Source organism: Electrophorus electricus, chromosome 1 (genome assembly GCF_041902795.1).
Source record: "Electrophorus electricus isolate QZ-2024a chromosome 1, ASM4190279v1, whole genome shotgun sequence".
In the NCBI taxonomy this organism is placed as follows: Eukaryota; Metazoa; Chordata; class Actinopteri; order Gymnotiformes; family Gymnotidae; genus Electrophorus; species Electrophorus electricus.
This window is the reverse complement of record NC_137497.1, coordinates 42,585,879-42,601,199: the sequence shown is the minus strand read 5'-3', so window position 1 is coordinate 42,601,199 and position 15,321 is coordinate 42,585,879. Positions and strand designations below refer to the sequence as shown.

The 15,321-nt window shown below is 39.0% G+C and overlaps 1 protein-coding gene across 1 annotated transcript in view; it reads right to left on the bottom strand.

Annotated features, from left to right (window-relative positions):
- The window catches only part of vipr1b (vasoactive intestinal peptide receptor 1b), a 54,427-nt gene that overhangs the window by 8,656 nt on the left and 30,450 nt on the right, over positions 1–15,321 (bottom strand). The window contains exons 4-6 of the mRNA XM_027016221.3: positions 11,286–11,386; positions 8,811–8,908; positions 2,055–2,190 (exon numbers count right to left, since the gene is read on the bottom strand). Coding sequence (XP_026872022.1) covers positions 2,055–2,190; positions 8,811–8,908; positions 11,286–11,386 — 335 coding nt within the window. The remainder of the gene's footprint in view (positions 1–2,054; positions 2,191–8,810; positions 8,909–11,285; positions 11,387–15,321) is intronic.

Sequence of the window (15,321 nt, the reverse complement as noted above, 5' to 3'; positions counted from 1 at the left end):
AAAAGATAAATTGAGGTGTAATCCCCCCTCCCCAAAAAAGAGTGGCTAAAATCCAACAAAGAACATCTTCCACATAACAGCGCAAAAAACTTTTCACAGAGGGATAGGACGTGGTCTGCATTGGGAAAAGCAAAGGGGGTGGTACTGTCTGAAGGGGCCCTTGTCTGGGGTTCTAATGTGCACAAATCATCTGAAATGATGAGAGCTGAGTCGGAATATGCCCTGCTGCTGCAGGTCTGCTTGCCAAAATGGATTAAAAGCTTTGGCTTCAGGCGAGGGCACAAGCATGTCGGAAACACACCTCCTCTCCATGAATCCCTCTCAATGGCCTTTCAGCGCATGCTTAATAAGAACTCGTATATCAAAACCACTGCATAATGCATTGTTTTATAATGCATTTTTATAACTACTTATAATTCTCATGAGCTCCTAGCTGACCTTTTAAGGGAATGATAATGGTTCGAGCATGGCTCATGGCTCCACACATAACCCTGCATTGGTAATTCTCTGATTCTAAATTCTATTAATAATACTTCGTGTTCAGTGATTGAAACTGTACTGCTGACACTATAAACAGTCCTTTGGCCAGCCTACCCCATTATCTCTAAATTTGAGAAGGTTTACCGCACAATAACATACACACACCAGATCAGATCAATCGCACACACAGCCGTAAGGAGTCATATGTTTTAATTTCAGATGTTTGGTTCCTCTCTGTTAAGTGAGAGCTTGACTTATACAGCTGGTCCTCCCATTAATTTTCTGTCACTTTCACTTTGCCAACAGTAATCTCAAAGATTATGTGCACAAATGCAAATTCTATTATAAATACTGCAGCGCATGTCTAAATATTGCTTGTTTTTTTTCCCCCCTATGCTTTGGAACACAGCCTTGTGCTGTCAGAATCCCAAACATTACTCCACATTCAACTCCTGTTAGGCAACTGGTAATTAATGGATTTTAAGAGGGAAAACAAGCCATGAGATAATATTGAGGGTCTTAAACAACAATTGTGGGAGAAAATATTATGGAGAACTAATGGAATATATGTTTTGATAAACACAGGGGTGTTTCAGAGAAGTGTATACATCCTATCAGACAAAATATGAGAGCTCAAACTATCAGACAAAATGTGAGCGATCAGAGGGCCTATCAGATAAAATGTATCTAATGGTGAAGTTCAGCATTTTCTCCTGAAGTAAAACCCACTAAAGTACGTTAAAAAGGTATCCAAGCTGCTCTACACAAACTGAAAACTAATAAAAGGAGAAAATCATATCAAGGGGCAAATGAGTATATTTGAACTCCTTTTATCTGGCTCAACACTAATGTAACTGGTTCTATGGCAATATGTTGCCCCATATTTTCACAATCGTGTCTATATTTTTATATTTCATACTTTCACACTCATGTGTCTATATTTCATACTTTCACACTCATGTGTCTATATTTCATACTTTCACACTCATGTGTCTATATTTCTCTTTATTCTTTGCCTTTCTTTGTTTTCAGTCTTTGTATGATACATCACAGCTCTTATTTTAATTCACTCCTAAATGCAGCTTTCTGTTCAAATGTGACAGATTATCTGAAGCCTCAATCATCTTGAGCTCCAGAATGCACCAGTACTTATAAACCCAATGGCCATCAGCCAAAAATGCTAATGAGTTCATGGATCCCTGGCACTAGCTCCGCTTCCCTTGGTTGTGTAGATATGGACAGATAGTACTTATATGATCGAGATAGAATATAAGTATTAAATAAACATTAAAATATGTTTTAAATAAGTATTAAATAAGACACATTAAATATATCAAAAAATACCAAATAAGACAATGTAGTTTTATTGACCTATGCTACAGTACCACTTGGTGGATTTTATAAAACAACACTCAACATGACTTTAACAGTGAAAATGTGACATGGATGCAAAGAAAAATGCATAAGCAATTTCTTCTAAAGCAAACAAACAAGTGCCATAGAGCCAGTGAGGTTTGTGGTCGGTGACCCCTGGTCATAATGTAAACTAAGTTCATATGCGCCAATTAACTTACTGAGCCTGTAGAGCAGTTGTCAGACTCCTGTATGACATCATACAGGACAACATCTTTTACAAACACTGCGACTGCTTTCAGGATGAAGGCCACAAACAGGTGCATGTGAATGTAATTCCTCGTGCAGTGTAGTTTTCTGTGGAAAAACAAAGTAAATGACACACACACACACACACACACACACACACACACACACACACACACACACACACACACACACCATGATATACTCAACCTGATTAATATATGTATATAACACATAATAGGGCATTATACCAGGTCATTACTGGCTTTAAGTGTGTTTTTAAATGGTCTTTAAATTCAAAGAATATTCCATAATAATACATAATTATTCATAGAGCATTATAAGTGCTCTTTAGTGGCTTTAATTTAATGTGTTTTTAAATAACTTTTGACCTTTTCACCCCTTTTGACCGCCAGTGAAAACCTCTGGAATGTGATCAAGCAGAAGATGGAAGATCACAAACCATCAAACAAAGCCGAGCTGATATATTTGCACTAGTGGTGCCATAACGTTACCCAGCAGCAATGTGAATAACTCACGCAATAAAGCTATGATAGAAAATTCAGGGTTATTTTAAGAAACACTGATTTCTGAACTCTTCATTAATTAGAACATTATTTAGTATTGTGTTGTTTACAAATGAATATGAACTTGTTTTCTTTGCATATGAGGTCTAAAAACACTGCCTCTTTTTAGTTATTTTGACCTGTTCTCATTTTTCTGCTAATAAACAATCTTGTTGGGCCAAGTTTAAAATTGGACTCATTAGAGAAGATGACCTTACTCCATTCCTCGAAGGACCAATCATTCTGGTCATTTGCAAACATCAGTCTGGCTCTTCTTTGCTTCTCATTAGTCAAAGGCTGTTTTCTAGCTTTGCACGACCTCAGCTTTGCTCTTACTGGCTTCACTGTGCACGTCACCTCGGTTGTTGTTCGCCATGATTTTTCTAGGTCACATGATGTCATCCTATGGTTATTGAGTGCCGGTCAGATGGGTTGCTGGTCACCCCAGTCAGTGGAGAGTCATTTCTTCCCTCTGTTAGACTGCCGCTTTGTTGCTCTCAGTGTCTGCCGTTTAACCCTGTTCATCGCCATTTTTGAAACTGTAAGAATGAATGCAAGCTGACGCTCATTGCATCCCTCTGGGTTGAGGGAGGGACAGAATGTGTGTGTTATAAAGCATAACCTGTGATGCATCAAACATCAGAATCTGTTATAGCGCATTATAACAAAATTATATATCTTGTTCTTATGAACAATTGCTATATTTCTTTGTAAAACCTGACTTTATGAAGTTATATACTCTTGCTTTATTGTCACGGGACGCTCCCCCTCCCACGAGTCATGTGGTACGGCCTACCATGTTCAGGGGGGGATCACATATATATATGTATGTATGTAGCCGCGCCCTCCGTAATGGCGTATACCTGCATGGGGGTACTGTCTATTTAAAACCCTGTCTGTGTGTGCCTCTTCATTGGACATTGTAGATGTGGCATGCTTATGTCGTTGTTAGTGTAGCTGTAAACTGTTTTGCATGTTCGTGTTAATGTTCCGTTTAAGTGTGTTCGTGTTTAACATTGATATTGAATGTGAGTGCCAGCGTTGTCTTTTATGTCATTTGCTAATAAATGTTTCACTAAACTGAGGGAGTCTGTGCGTTCTGCCCCGCACCCTGCAGCACGCGGGCTGCCGTTACATTTATAAGGTGTTGTGCAGGTGGCTATAACTAATAATAATTAATTATACGGGTTTATGGCAGGCAGTATAAACGCATTTAGAATGTATTATAAATACAGGATCCATAGGAAAAGTTACTAAGTAATTCTTGTAGTGATGTGCATTTCAAAAAGACTATAGTGTGGAATTGTGCATGAACAGAAATATATGCCTCATCTCATTGGCTAGTCAGTGGTTTGACATTTAATTTTTGTCAATCAGTCATAATAAAAGGTATAAAATTCTAATAGTATTAAATCTGATTGCATGGGCCATTCTGTGGATAACTTCATAATTAAAAAATTCATTTCAAAATTCTTGTGGAAACAGGAAGATAAATTTATTCTGGACCAAAACAAAAAAAAAAAGAACCTTATCTTGTGCTGTCCCAAACCAAATATTGCTTGTGCTTTGATATCCTTGAACACCCACAACTACATTTATGATCTTTTCCAAGCCTCTCATTTAAAACCATCTGACAGTTTGCTTGAATTTAGGATTGAATTTAGGGTTGAATTTAGGATTGTGTCTATTATCTGCCTGAATTCAGCGGCAGCTGTGGCTGACGTGATACAGGACAGTCTTCCACCTCATTGTGGTTCTCTGCCAATGCTAGGCTTGTGCTAACAACGTTTGCGTAGCAAGAGAAGTCGAACAGCACTCCTATATACAACCGCTCCTACTATTTCATCTTTTTCTGTGGATTCAGCACGTATACAGCCTGTTTATTATTTTCTAGCAATTATTGATAAATAAAGCCAATGGAAAACAGACACATTAGAAAACACTATTTAACATCAATTTTTAATTTTCTGCTTCCAGTTTTTGGATTGCAATGTACACTCGCAGAAAAAAGAAACGATTAATGATACCTAACCTTAAACACTTGGGGGAAAATTGGGAGAAAATCTAGACTGATTATTACATATTAAAATAATATAATGTTCCATGTAAAATGATTGGCTTGGCTCACATACATATTCCAAAGGCAGGATATTATGGCTGGTTTCATAGCTGGCCCTATTGCACTTCAACCTACTAAGTGATCAGAATTTGAACAGAATGCTCTAAAAAGCAGCCCTAATATATTTGGGGCTTAATTTGATAGCACTTAAAGGTGCAGCATGACACAGGTAGAGATTCTTTCAAGACTGTTCTGGTTTTTTCCAAGTTTCTCAAAGCAAATCAAAGGGCCAACCGCAGTCATGCACCAGCACAGAGGCAGTCCTTTCAAAGCCTCTTTATCTCAGCTATAGTTGTGAGCATTTCAAGCACAATTACTGCTTCTCGTGGTCCTGACACATCGATGGAGGTCTCTGCGGAGAAAGGAGGGAAGGAAAAGAAGAGGAAAGAAGGAGAAGAACAGAATCTGCAACCTGCCTTACCACTAGTGTGAACACACAGGTGTGGACAACCCTGCCAGCCCATCACCTTACCAGTGTGATCCAGTAAGTCCTTCACTGTGACCTGCCATATTGTCTACAGGTTCACACGGGCCCATCACTACAGTCAATAATAGCCAAGACATTTTTTTTTCCCACTTGTGCCAAAATCACATGAGACAGAGAGTGTGGCTCCCTCATCTTGGGGCAAACAAAAACACAGATTCTATTACACAGCAGGCAGAGGCCTCTGATATGCTGAAATCACTGCTCACATGATCACAGCTGCATGCACAAACTAATGAGAGAGACGAGGGAAACATTATGTCTGACAGTACAGCTGATCTTGACTGACTTCTTATAACAGCACACTAAGTATATGCTTGCTCCACATAGCCACAGCAGCCTAATCACTGGAATACCTCTATACTAGTCCAACCAATGCTACAACCAGTAACACCACTACACCAGCCCAGCCACTGCTATACACTATAACACCAAACACTGCTACACCCTGCAACACCACTATACCAGCCCAACCATAGTTACACCCAGTAACACCACTACAGCAGCCCAACTATTACTATACCCTCGTCAACATCACTACACCAGCTCAGCCACCACTACACCATCCCAACCTCCGATGGCACCTGTAACAGCAGCCCAATCACTGCTACACCATGTAACACCACTACATCAACCCAACCACTACTACACCAGCACAACCACTGCCCAAGCACTGCTACACCCTGTAACACCAGTACACAAGCTCAAACATGAAGCCCAACCACTTCTACATCAATCCAACCACAGCTACACCATGTAACACCACCTCATGAGACCAACCACACCTATACCTTGCAACACCACCTCATCAGCCCAACCACAGCTACACCATGTAACACCACTTCATCAGCCCAACCACAGCTACACCATGTACCACCACCTCATTAGCCCAACCACAGCTACACCATGTACCACCACCTCATCAGCCCAACCACAGCTACACCATGTACCACCACCTCATCAGCCCAACCACAGCTCTACCTTGTAACACCACCCCATTAGCCCAACCACAGCTCTACCTTGTAACACCACCTCATCAGCCCAACCACAGCTCTACCTTGTAACACCACCCCATTAGCCCAACCACAGCTCTACCTTGTAACACCACCTCATCAGCCCAACCACAGCTACACCTTGTAACACCACCTCATCAGCCCAACCACAGCTACACCATGTACCACCACCTCATCAGCCCAACCACAGCTCTACCTTGTAACACCACCCCATTAGCCCAACCACAGCTCTACCTTGTAACACCACCTCATCAGCCCAACCACAGCTCTACCTTGTAACACCACCTCATCAGCCCAACCACAGCTCTACCTTGTAACACCACCCCATTAGCCCAACCACAGCTCTACCTTGTAACACCACCTCATCAGCCCAACCACAGCTACACCTTGTAACACCACCTCATCAGCCCAACCACAGCTACACCTTGTAACACCACCTCATTAGCCCCACCACAGCTACACCATGTATCACCACCTCATTAGCCCCACCACAGCTACACCATGTAACACCACCTCATTAGCCCCACCACAGCTACACCATGTATCACCACCTCATTAGCCCCACCACAGCTACACCATGTAACACCATCTCATTAGCCCCACCACAGCTACACCATGTAACACCACCTCATCAGCCCAACTGTTGCTACATTCTATAACACCACCACACCAACCCATGTACTGCTAGTTGGTATTATCTTTATGTGGATTACAAAGTCAGAGGCAAGAAGCTATGTTTATCTACTGTATGCATGTGCATGTATTGAGGGATAACATTGGGCTGATAAACAATGCCATCATCCATCATCGGTGTCTGACACACTTCACAATGTTAAGACAAGACCTCCTCCCTACCTCCCCCAACCCACAAACAGCACAGCACACCCTGCCTGATATCATTCTCTGCTACAATATCCAAAACTATATGTATTACTTAGATTAACCCAAGGACTGATGAATATGTATTTTAAGGAGTGTCCGGTTCTTCTGAAAATATTTGATATAACAAATACCACGCCAGAATCAGAAAACATCATGCTTTTATTTTGCTATTTTGCTATTTTACTTTATTTTATATTGATATTTATTCAGACACTTGGTCTTCATTCTTGTCTGCTGGCACTTTTCAAAACAAAGTTATGTCCATGCTTTTTGTGTAATCAGTTATGTTAGTTTATTTTTTATTTTGTACAGATACTAAATATGCTTTATTTAACTTACTTTATTCATGTAGGCATTTATTGCTAAATACTTACAATATATTTTATTATTATATATAATATTATTATTTAAATTATTGCTTTAATTTTGCAGAATATATATGTCCAATTCCAAAATCAGTTCATGCCAGTTAAACAGTTTTTTGCATGCGCACACATTTATTGCTTAATAAACAGAAGTAATGCATTAGTGACTGCTTAGAATTTAAAATAGAGAACAACAGACCAGGTTTAAGTGATTTTTACAAAGAAAAAAAAAGTCACACATGTTTTTATCAAATAGGATCAATTAATGAATAGCAATTAATGTACTGATATAATTAATTGAATAGCCATTGAAAAAATTGTAATAGAAAACACATAATTTATAGTACCTTTTCAAGATTACTGCTTACAAAGCAGTTCTTTCTTTATTGCTTCAATTCAGTAGCCTTTGGAAATATAAGAAATAGATTTGATCCTTGCTTTAATGACTTTATAGATATGGCAGATCCATACCTGTGGCATTCCACAGGGCCAGCAACCCTCAATCCACCAAACAGCACTATTATTACTACTGACTTTAGGAAACACTTTAGAAAATGATCTCCAAGTGGCAATTACAATTAATATGGTCATTTCTGACCAGGTTTAATCTATGTCCTTTAATCTGCCTGTAGAAATTGGTACTTGTGAAAGAAGATGCTAACACGCAGGTTGTCTGTTTTTTTCCGTAAGATGAAAGCCCAGTTCTGTCTAAGTGGAGCAGAGCATGTGGTCTTGTATTAGCTGGAATTACCTTAAATTAGAGAATTAGCGCGGCCCTCAGGGATCCTGGCACAGACATTAAACTGACTGCTCTCATTTTAAGGTGTAATCAACCGTAACACTAAAAAAGCATTCAGCAAGATTTCATTTGCTCATGGATGATCGAATAAACAAAAAAGATGCTATTAGTTTATTGAAATGGATAAGTATCTGAAGTAAATGTCATAGAACTGAATTTTAAAACCACTTTAAAGTGCAGACAATTGAAAAAGGCCAACAATGATTGCAGCACTAAAACATTTGTATTGTCCAGAGAACTGTAAGTTCAGCTTCTGTCTTGAACTCATTTTTGGTCAGTAGCTTCTAGAACCAGAAACATTTTGGACTTCACTTTGTTTAAATCTTTAATGGTGTCAAATGAGACCATCATCAGTCACCCGGTTTCTGAAGCAGTCGTTCCTTTCCTTGAGTCAATCTCATAAAATTTGATTGCCTATTATTAATTGTTTATTGGATATGAACGCCAAGAGAAAAGAAAACAATCATATAAAGTCATGCAAACAGTTTAAGTTTGTTTCTTACCTGAAAATGCAAAGTATTGCGATGGCAGTAACAAGAGAGATAAGAGAAACACTGTGTCCGATGGTGTAGCCAATCTTAACTGACCGGAAGAAGTTGTCCTAAAACAGAATTTGAAAAGATTCACACTGCCTTAATTCATCTCTGTTGATAGAAGATGATTACTTTCTGTAGACATTGTTAAAGTTGTCAGGGGTTTTTTTCTCTCATGCTAAAGTCCAGAACTTAAGAAAAATAAACTTTTGCCTTTGAAACCTGAACACCTTCCAACAGGATCCCGTTCACACCGCGGAAACTCAAAATGAAATATATAAAGTGTATTACCTACTGCTTTAAAGTGCTGCAGCTGAACTACTTAATCAATTCAGGCTAAAGCTGCCTACTAGGTGGAATATTTATGAGCTAATTTAAATGGGTATTATTGGTTTTCTAATTACAACATGTAGAAAAACAATTTTCTTTTCACAAACGATTGTAAGTAAAATCATTTGTAAAAATAAAGCTGGGCAAAGCTATATCTCTGCTGAATAGAAATACAAATTAATTTACTCTGCATGGATAAACTACAACTGTTTATACTAGTCAAGAGATGATATTTCAAAAGCTACTGTTGAGTGGTCCCTTACAGTTAAGCTAAGACTGTAATAATTTCAGATTTAAAGAGAAATGTACCCAATACCAAATGATATGAAAATGACATTTAGCAGTCAGCTATTAGATGCATATTTTTAAAATAAAATAGAAAATTGGAAATCTTAGAAATAGAAAATCTCAGTCCCTATCAAAATGTATTAGGTTCAGGTTTGTAATAAACTTGCAAAAATATCAAATTGCATAACCCTGACCTTTTCTTTACTAAAGATTGTATTGTACTTCAGTCAGTCCTTGAAACAAGCTTGGTCAAGCTTTTTTATTGAAGCATTTTTACTGAAACAAAATAAACAAACTGAAGGTTACATCCTGTTCATGTGACACTATCCACATGTGAAATAGTGACCAGTAGAACTGATCACATGTGAAAGCACTGACCAGTAGAACCGATCACATGTGAAAGCATGACTGACCAGTAGAACCGATCACATGTGAAAGCATGACTGACCAGTAGAACCGATCACATGTGAAAGCATGACTGACCAGTAGAACCGATCACATGTGAAAGCATGACTGACCAGTAGAACCGATCACATGTGAAAGCATGACTGATCTGTAGAACCATGTGAAAAAATGTCATTCCACTGAAGGCAAGGAAATGCATGTCCTATAATACTATTACAGAGGAATCTTAGAAAAGGGCTGCATGTGAGTTGGCATTCACAGGGTACTCCTATGGCATTCACAGGGTCAGGACACATCGAACCACAAAACTTCATCCTTCAGTCACTGCTTCATCCTTATGTAGCCACTATGATATTCACTGGCCGTGGTGTACACAGGCCTCTAACGCAGTTTTCCATTAGACACTCATTAGAAAACATCTCACTCAAGGTCCTTCTTTCCCATTTAAAAAAAGAAGAAAAAAAATTGTTTCACCTATGCACAGAAACGCTTGATGAGTCACTGCTATCTCTCAATCCGCATTGTGCAGTCTTGTGCAGTGTCAATACTTTTCAAATGACCTTACCATTTGATGCCAAAAATGTTAATATGTTAATACTGTATCTCAGGAGGAGAGATAGAATTTTAAAAAGATATCTGTTAATGTATGGTGCTATACAGAAATCTCATCATGTGGTAAATCACAGCACCACTGATAAAAAGTGAATTCAACTTCAACAGGTAACAGCCCAACAGCACACCACACCCATTCCTGCCTGGCCCTGAATAGTATCTAATAGTTCATTGATAAATGTCACTTTGATTGATGTCATGTGGTACTGAGTACATTTCTCTTGCGTCTATGACAAGTCAATGTTAAAAACCTTAAACAGCATCATTGAGAAGTGTCATACATTCAAGAAACACAGTGTACTTTTTGGTGTTAAGATATTAATACTTTTGGCATAAAATGGTCCTATCCTATTTTCAGGGTCCCAGATCTCAAGCACTTGTCTACAGATGTTCAGATGTCAACTGCTGAAAGTAACAGTCATTATATGCATCACATTCATCTGTGCCAGGAGAGCAAGAGGCAGCCAAAGAGCAAGAGCGTGGATGAGAAGCTGAGTGAGAAAGTAAGAGGAGACTTGTGTGATGGTGAGGGGGAGTCAGGTGCTATGAAGATACACAAAAGATGATTTTCCAGCTGTGTGGGATCCCAGTTCAATATATCAACCCTCAGGGGCAACTGCTGAATTTTATTTTCGAGCAGCTCAATATTTTATTAAAAAACAAAAAAAACCCAAAACAAAACAAAACAAAAAAAAAAAAAACAACCCCTGATATAAGAGTGCACAGTATGCACACGTATGAATCATTCTTTCAAGGCCCTGAAAAACACCTCGGAAGACATAAGTCAGTGTGATACATATCTAGACTTACATCATCAATAGTGCCGTTGAAGTTGTACCCACAATTCATAGCGATCATTATGGGGTTCACCTCTGTCCAACCATCTGCCGTGCAAGTCTTGGATAGGTTACCTGGGAGACAGAGACAGATTGGACGACATTAATATCCCTAAAAATACACACACACACACAGAAAGACACATACACAACTACAGCCTTTTTCTATCCCATCTGGAAGTTACCATAATGCATCTGTTAGCCCTTTACAGTGCATTGATCCGGGAGAGCAAGACTCAGAAATAATGAGGATAGAATGACTCTTGAAATGAAGAGACCAACCCACCACCTGTTGGTGCTGTATTCCCTTTACTTAGCCTCTAACCCTCCTGTCTCCACTTAGTCCTAGTGAATGAACAACCCTGCATCCAATCATTCGCTGTAGTCAAGACGAACAAAGATAGTCTTTAGCTGAATCTTCCAGAACAGCTTCTTAAGATGCTAAAGAAAGTATAAAGTGTCCACTTTAACAGTTCCATCATAGAGAAATCTTCTAACAAACCTAATAAATTAAACAGAAAATCAAAGCTCCGAGTCTGAATTTGAGGTGAACTCCTGTGTAAATCAGCAGAACAAAAAGTGTTTCAGTCTCCTTTCATTCTTTATGCTCTTTCTGACCTTAGAGTCTTCTACATTTCAGATATTAATAAAGGGGAGATGTAATTACTTCACAGATGTTTTGCATGAACCACACTAACATGTCTTTTTTTTTGTCCTGCCTCCAGACTGAACTCAGGTGTTTGGTTTCTGATTTCTGAGCTTCATTAACACACTGGGCAGTCACTTTTGTTGATCAAAGCATTAAGTTCAGTCCAAAATGTATTCCAAAAAGAAATAAAAAACAGAAAGTTGAATTGTATTTCTTCTTACAATGTTTGAAAATGTGTAAGATAATTGTCTATAGCAATTATAGCAGTGTGTTTAAAACAACTGAGAAAAAGCTCAGCCCTCACAATCATATTTATTTCCATATACACAAAGGCACCGGGAGCACTGCACATTCAATTCCAAATGAAAACAAACGAAATATAATTTTTTTAACTGAAAATGAAGAAAAAAAAGAATAATAGGCTGTTAAAAAAATTAGCAATATCTTCATTTACAAACCCAAATATTTACAGTATAAACTTATTTAGCTTTTCTGTTGATCACTGAACTAATATTTAGTTGTATAACCTTTATTTCTGATAACTGCTTTACATCTCTGTGGCATAGAGTCAACTAACATCTGACACCTGCGACCAGATATTCCAGCCCAAGTTGACTGGACTACATTCCACAGTTCTTCTGCATTCTTGGGTTTTGCATCAAAAACAGCATTTTTGATGTCACTCCACAAATTCTCAATCCGACGGAGGTCTGGGCTGGCTACTTCATGACATCAATCTTGTTGGTCTGGAACCAGGATGTTGCCTGTTTGTTGGTGTGTTTGGGATCGTTGTGCCACTGAAACACTCATTTGAAGGGTATTTCTTCTTCAGCATAAGGCAACATGACCTTTTCCAGTATTTTGATATTTTCAAACTGGTTCATGGTGCCTGGTATGCGATAAATGGGTCCGACTCCAAAGTATGAGAAACATCCCCAGATCATTATGCTTGCACCTCCATGTTTTACAGTCTTCACAATGCACTGTGGCTTGAATTCAGTGTTTATGGGTCGTCTCACAAACCGTCTGTGGCCTTTAGACCCAATAAGAACATTCTTGCTCTCATCTGTCCACAGAATGATGCGTCACTTCTCTTAAGGCCAGTCAATGTGTTCTTTGGCAAACTGTAACCTTTTCAACACATGCTTTTTTCAGCAATGGGTTTCATGCAAATAGTTTGGCTTCACATAGGTGTCTTCTGATTGTTGTAGTACTCACAGGTAACTGAAGATCTTCTTTGATTTCCCTGGATCTGATCATTGGATGCTTCTTTGCCATTCTTGTTATTCTGTGATCTATGTGGATGGTAGTATTTCTTTTCCTACCACGTGTTTCAGGTTTTGTTTGCCATTTTAAAGCATTTGAGATCATTTTAGCTGAGCAGCCAATTATTTTCTGTACTTCTTTATATGTTTTCCCCACTCCAATCAACTTCTTGATCAAAGTTCTTTCTCCTTCGGTACAATGTCTGGAACGCCCCATTTTACTCACTGATCAAGGGCTAAAACCAGCAGGTACATTTGCTGCCCTCCTTCTTTAAATAAGGGCCATAATTGACACCTGTTTCTTCATAGAATGAATGACCTCACTAATTGAACTCAACTCTGCTATTAATTTGAACACGCCCCTTTCATTAAATGAGTCAATTACACCCAATTAGCAGCGTGCATGTCATGACTGTTGATTCTGTTGGTTGCCGATTAGTAGACTAGGCTACATGATTTTTTTCCATGTTGTATTATCTTTTCTGCCAAAATCAGTAATTAAATACACAAATACTGCTATTATTTTGCACATAACTGTATGACCTTCTAGGCACACCAGTTGTTCTGCTGCGGATGGGTTTGCTTTAGAGGACAGTAAGGACAGAATGCCCCCATGGAAGTCATAATGCTAGTTCTGTCCAACTGTTCTTTCAAACACGATGAAGCACTTTACAAAGCTGCCAAGCCAAAAGTGACAATCTCTTTGCAGATCTTTGATGATGCAGGCTCTGGTCTTCTACATTCCACCGGGTTTGCAGGGTCATGTGGCAGAATGAGAGACCTTCCCATTTGAAACAATCTTTACACTGTCCTTCAGAGTTAGAAGTACAGAGCAATTTAGAGGAATTCAGGGAAAGTCACTTCTTTTCATAGCACCATGAATGACCTTAAAACAAGGTGCTGTCAACTTGATTTCTTACCAAATTGACAGAGCTCAATATCGTATAATCAGTATTCCACGAAAACAGATTTGGACGCTTAAATAGATTTGCTTACATTGTATAAAAAATGTCATCAAAAATGTCAGGTTAGTTTAGCGTCAGGTGTATTAAAATTCTACAAGCATCTAAAAGATATTGTTTGTTAGGTTAAAGATATTCTAGAACACCTGTACATACATTTATTTAGTACAGAATGGGCTTCAAAGGTTATTTTCAGATTTTGCTGCACTGACTGAAACTTTCTCGAAACGGAAAACAGCAGCAGTGTTTTCCGCCTGCAGTGTGTGTATTGATGTGCTCATTTACTACACGGAAACACCTCTATAAAAAAACAATCAATCAGGGCAAATGCAGCTTAATTAGGATGGCAGGAATAAATTTAGAGACACTTAAAGAAAGTACAAACATGCAATTGGCCTTCAACAAGTAACAAAGTATAGCACACATGGTCATGCACACACACACACACACACACACACACACACAAATACATGCACGTGCACACATGTACACACGTGAATATGCACACACACACAGTCATGTGTGAACATACCAACATGAACACACACCAATACACGAGCACACACCCGAATACATGGACACATACACGCTTACATGGACACACATGCACACATACATGCACATGTACACACTCACTTGTGCATGCATACATGCACAAACTCACCTGCGCACATGCACATCAACACAGACCCAAGTGCACATACACATGTACGTGCACATACACAGACACGCACGCATACATACACAAATCCACATACACATATGTACGCATACATGCACACAAACACATATACATGGATGTGCACATATGTGTATGCATACATGCACACGCATACACAAGAATGCATGTAGGCACACGCATGCATGTGCATATACACAGAAATGTATATTCTGCACAAGTACATGGATGTGCACATATGTGTATGCATACATGCACACGCATACACAAGCATGCATGTAGGCACACGCATGCATGTGCATATACACAGAAATGTACGAATACATGCACGCAAGCACAAGTACATGCATGTGCACACGTGTATGCATACATGCACACACATGCACACAAGCACGTGAATATGCATGCACACACACATAGACCCAAGTGCACACACGCATACACGTAGGCATACC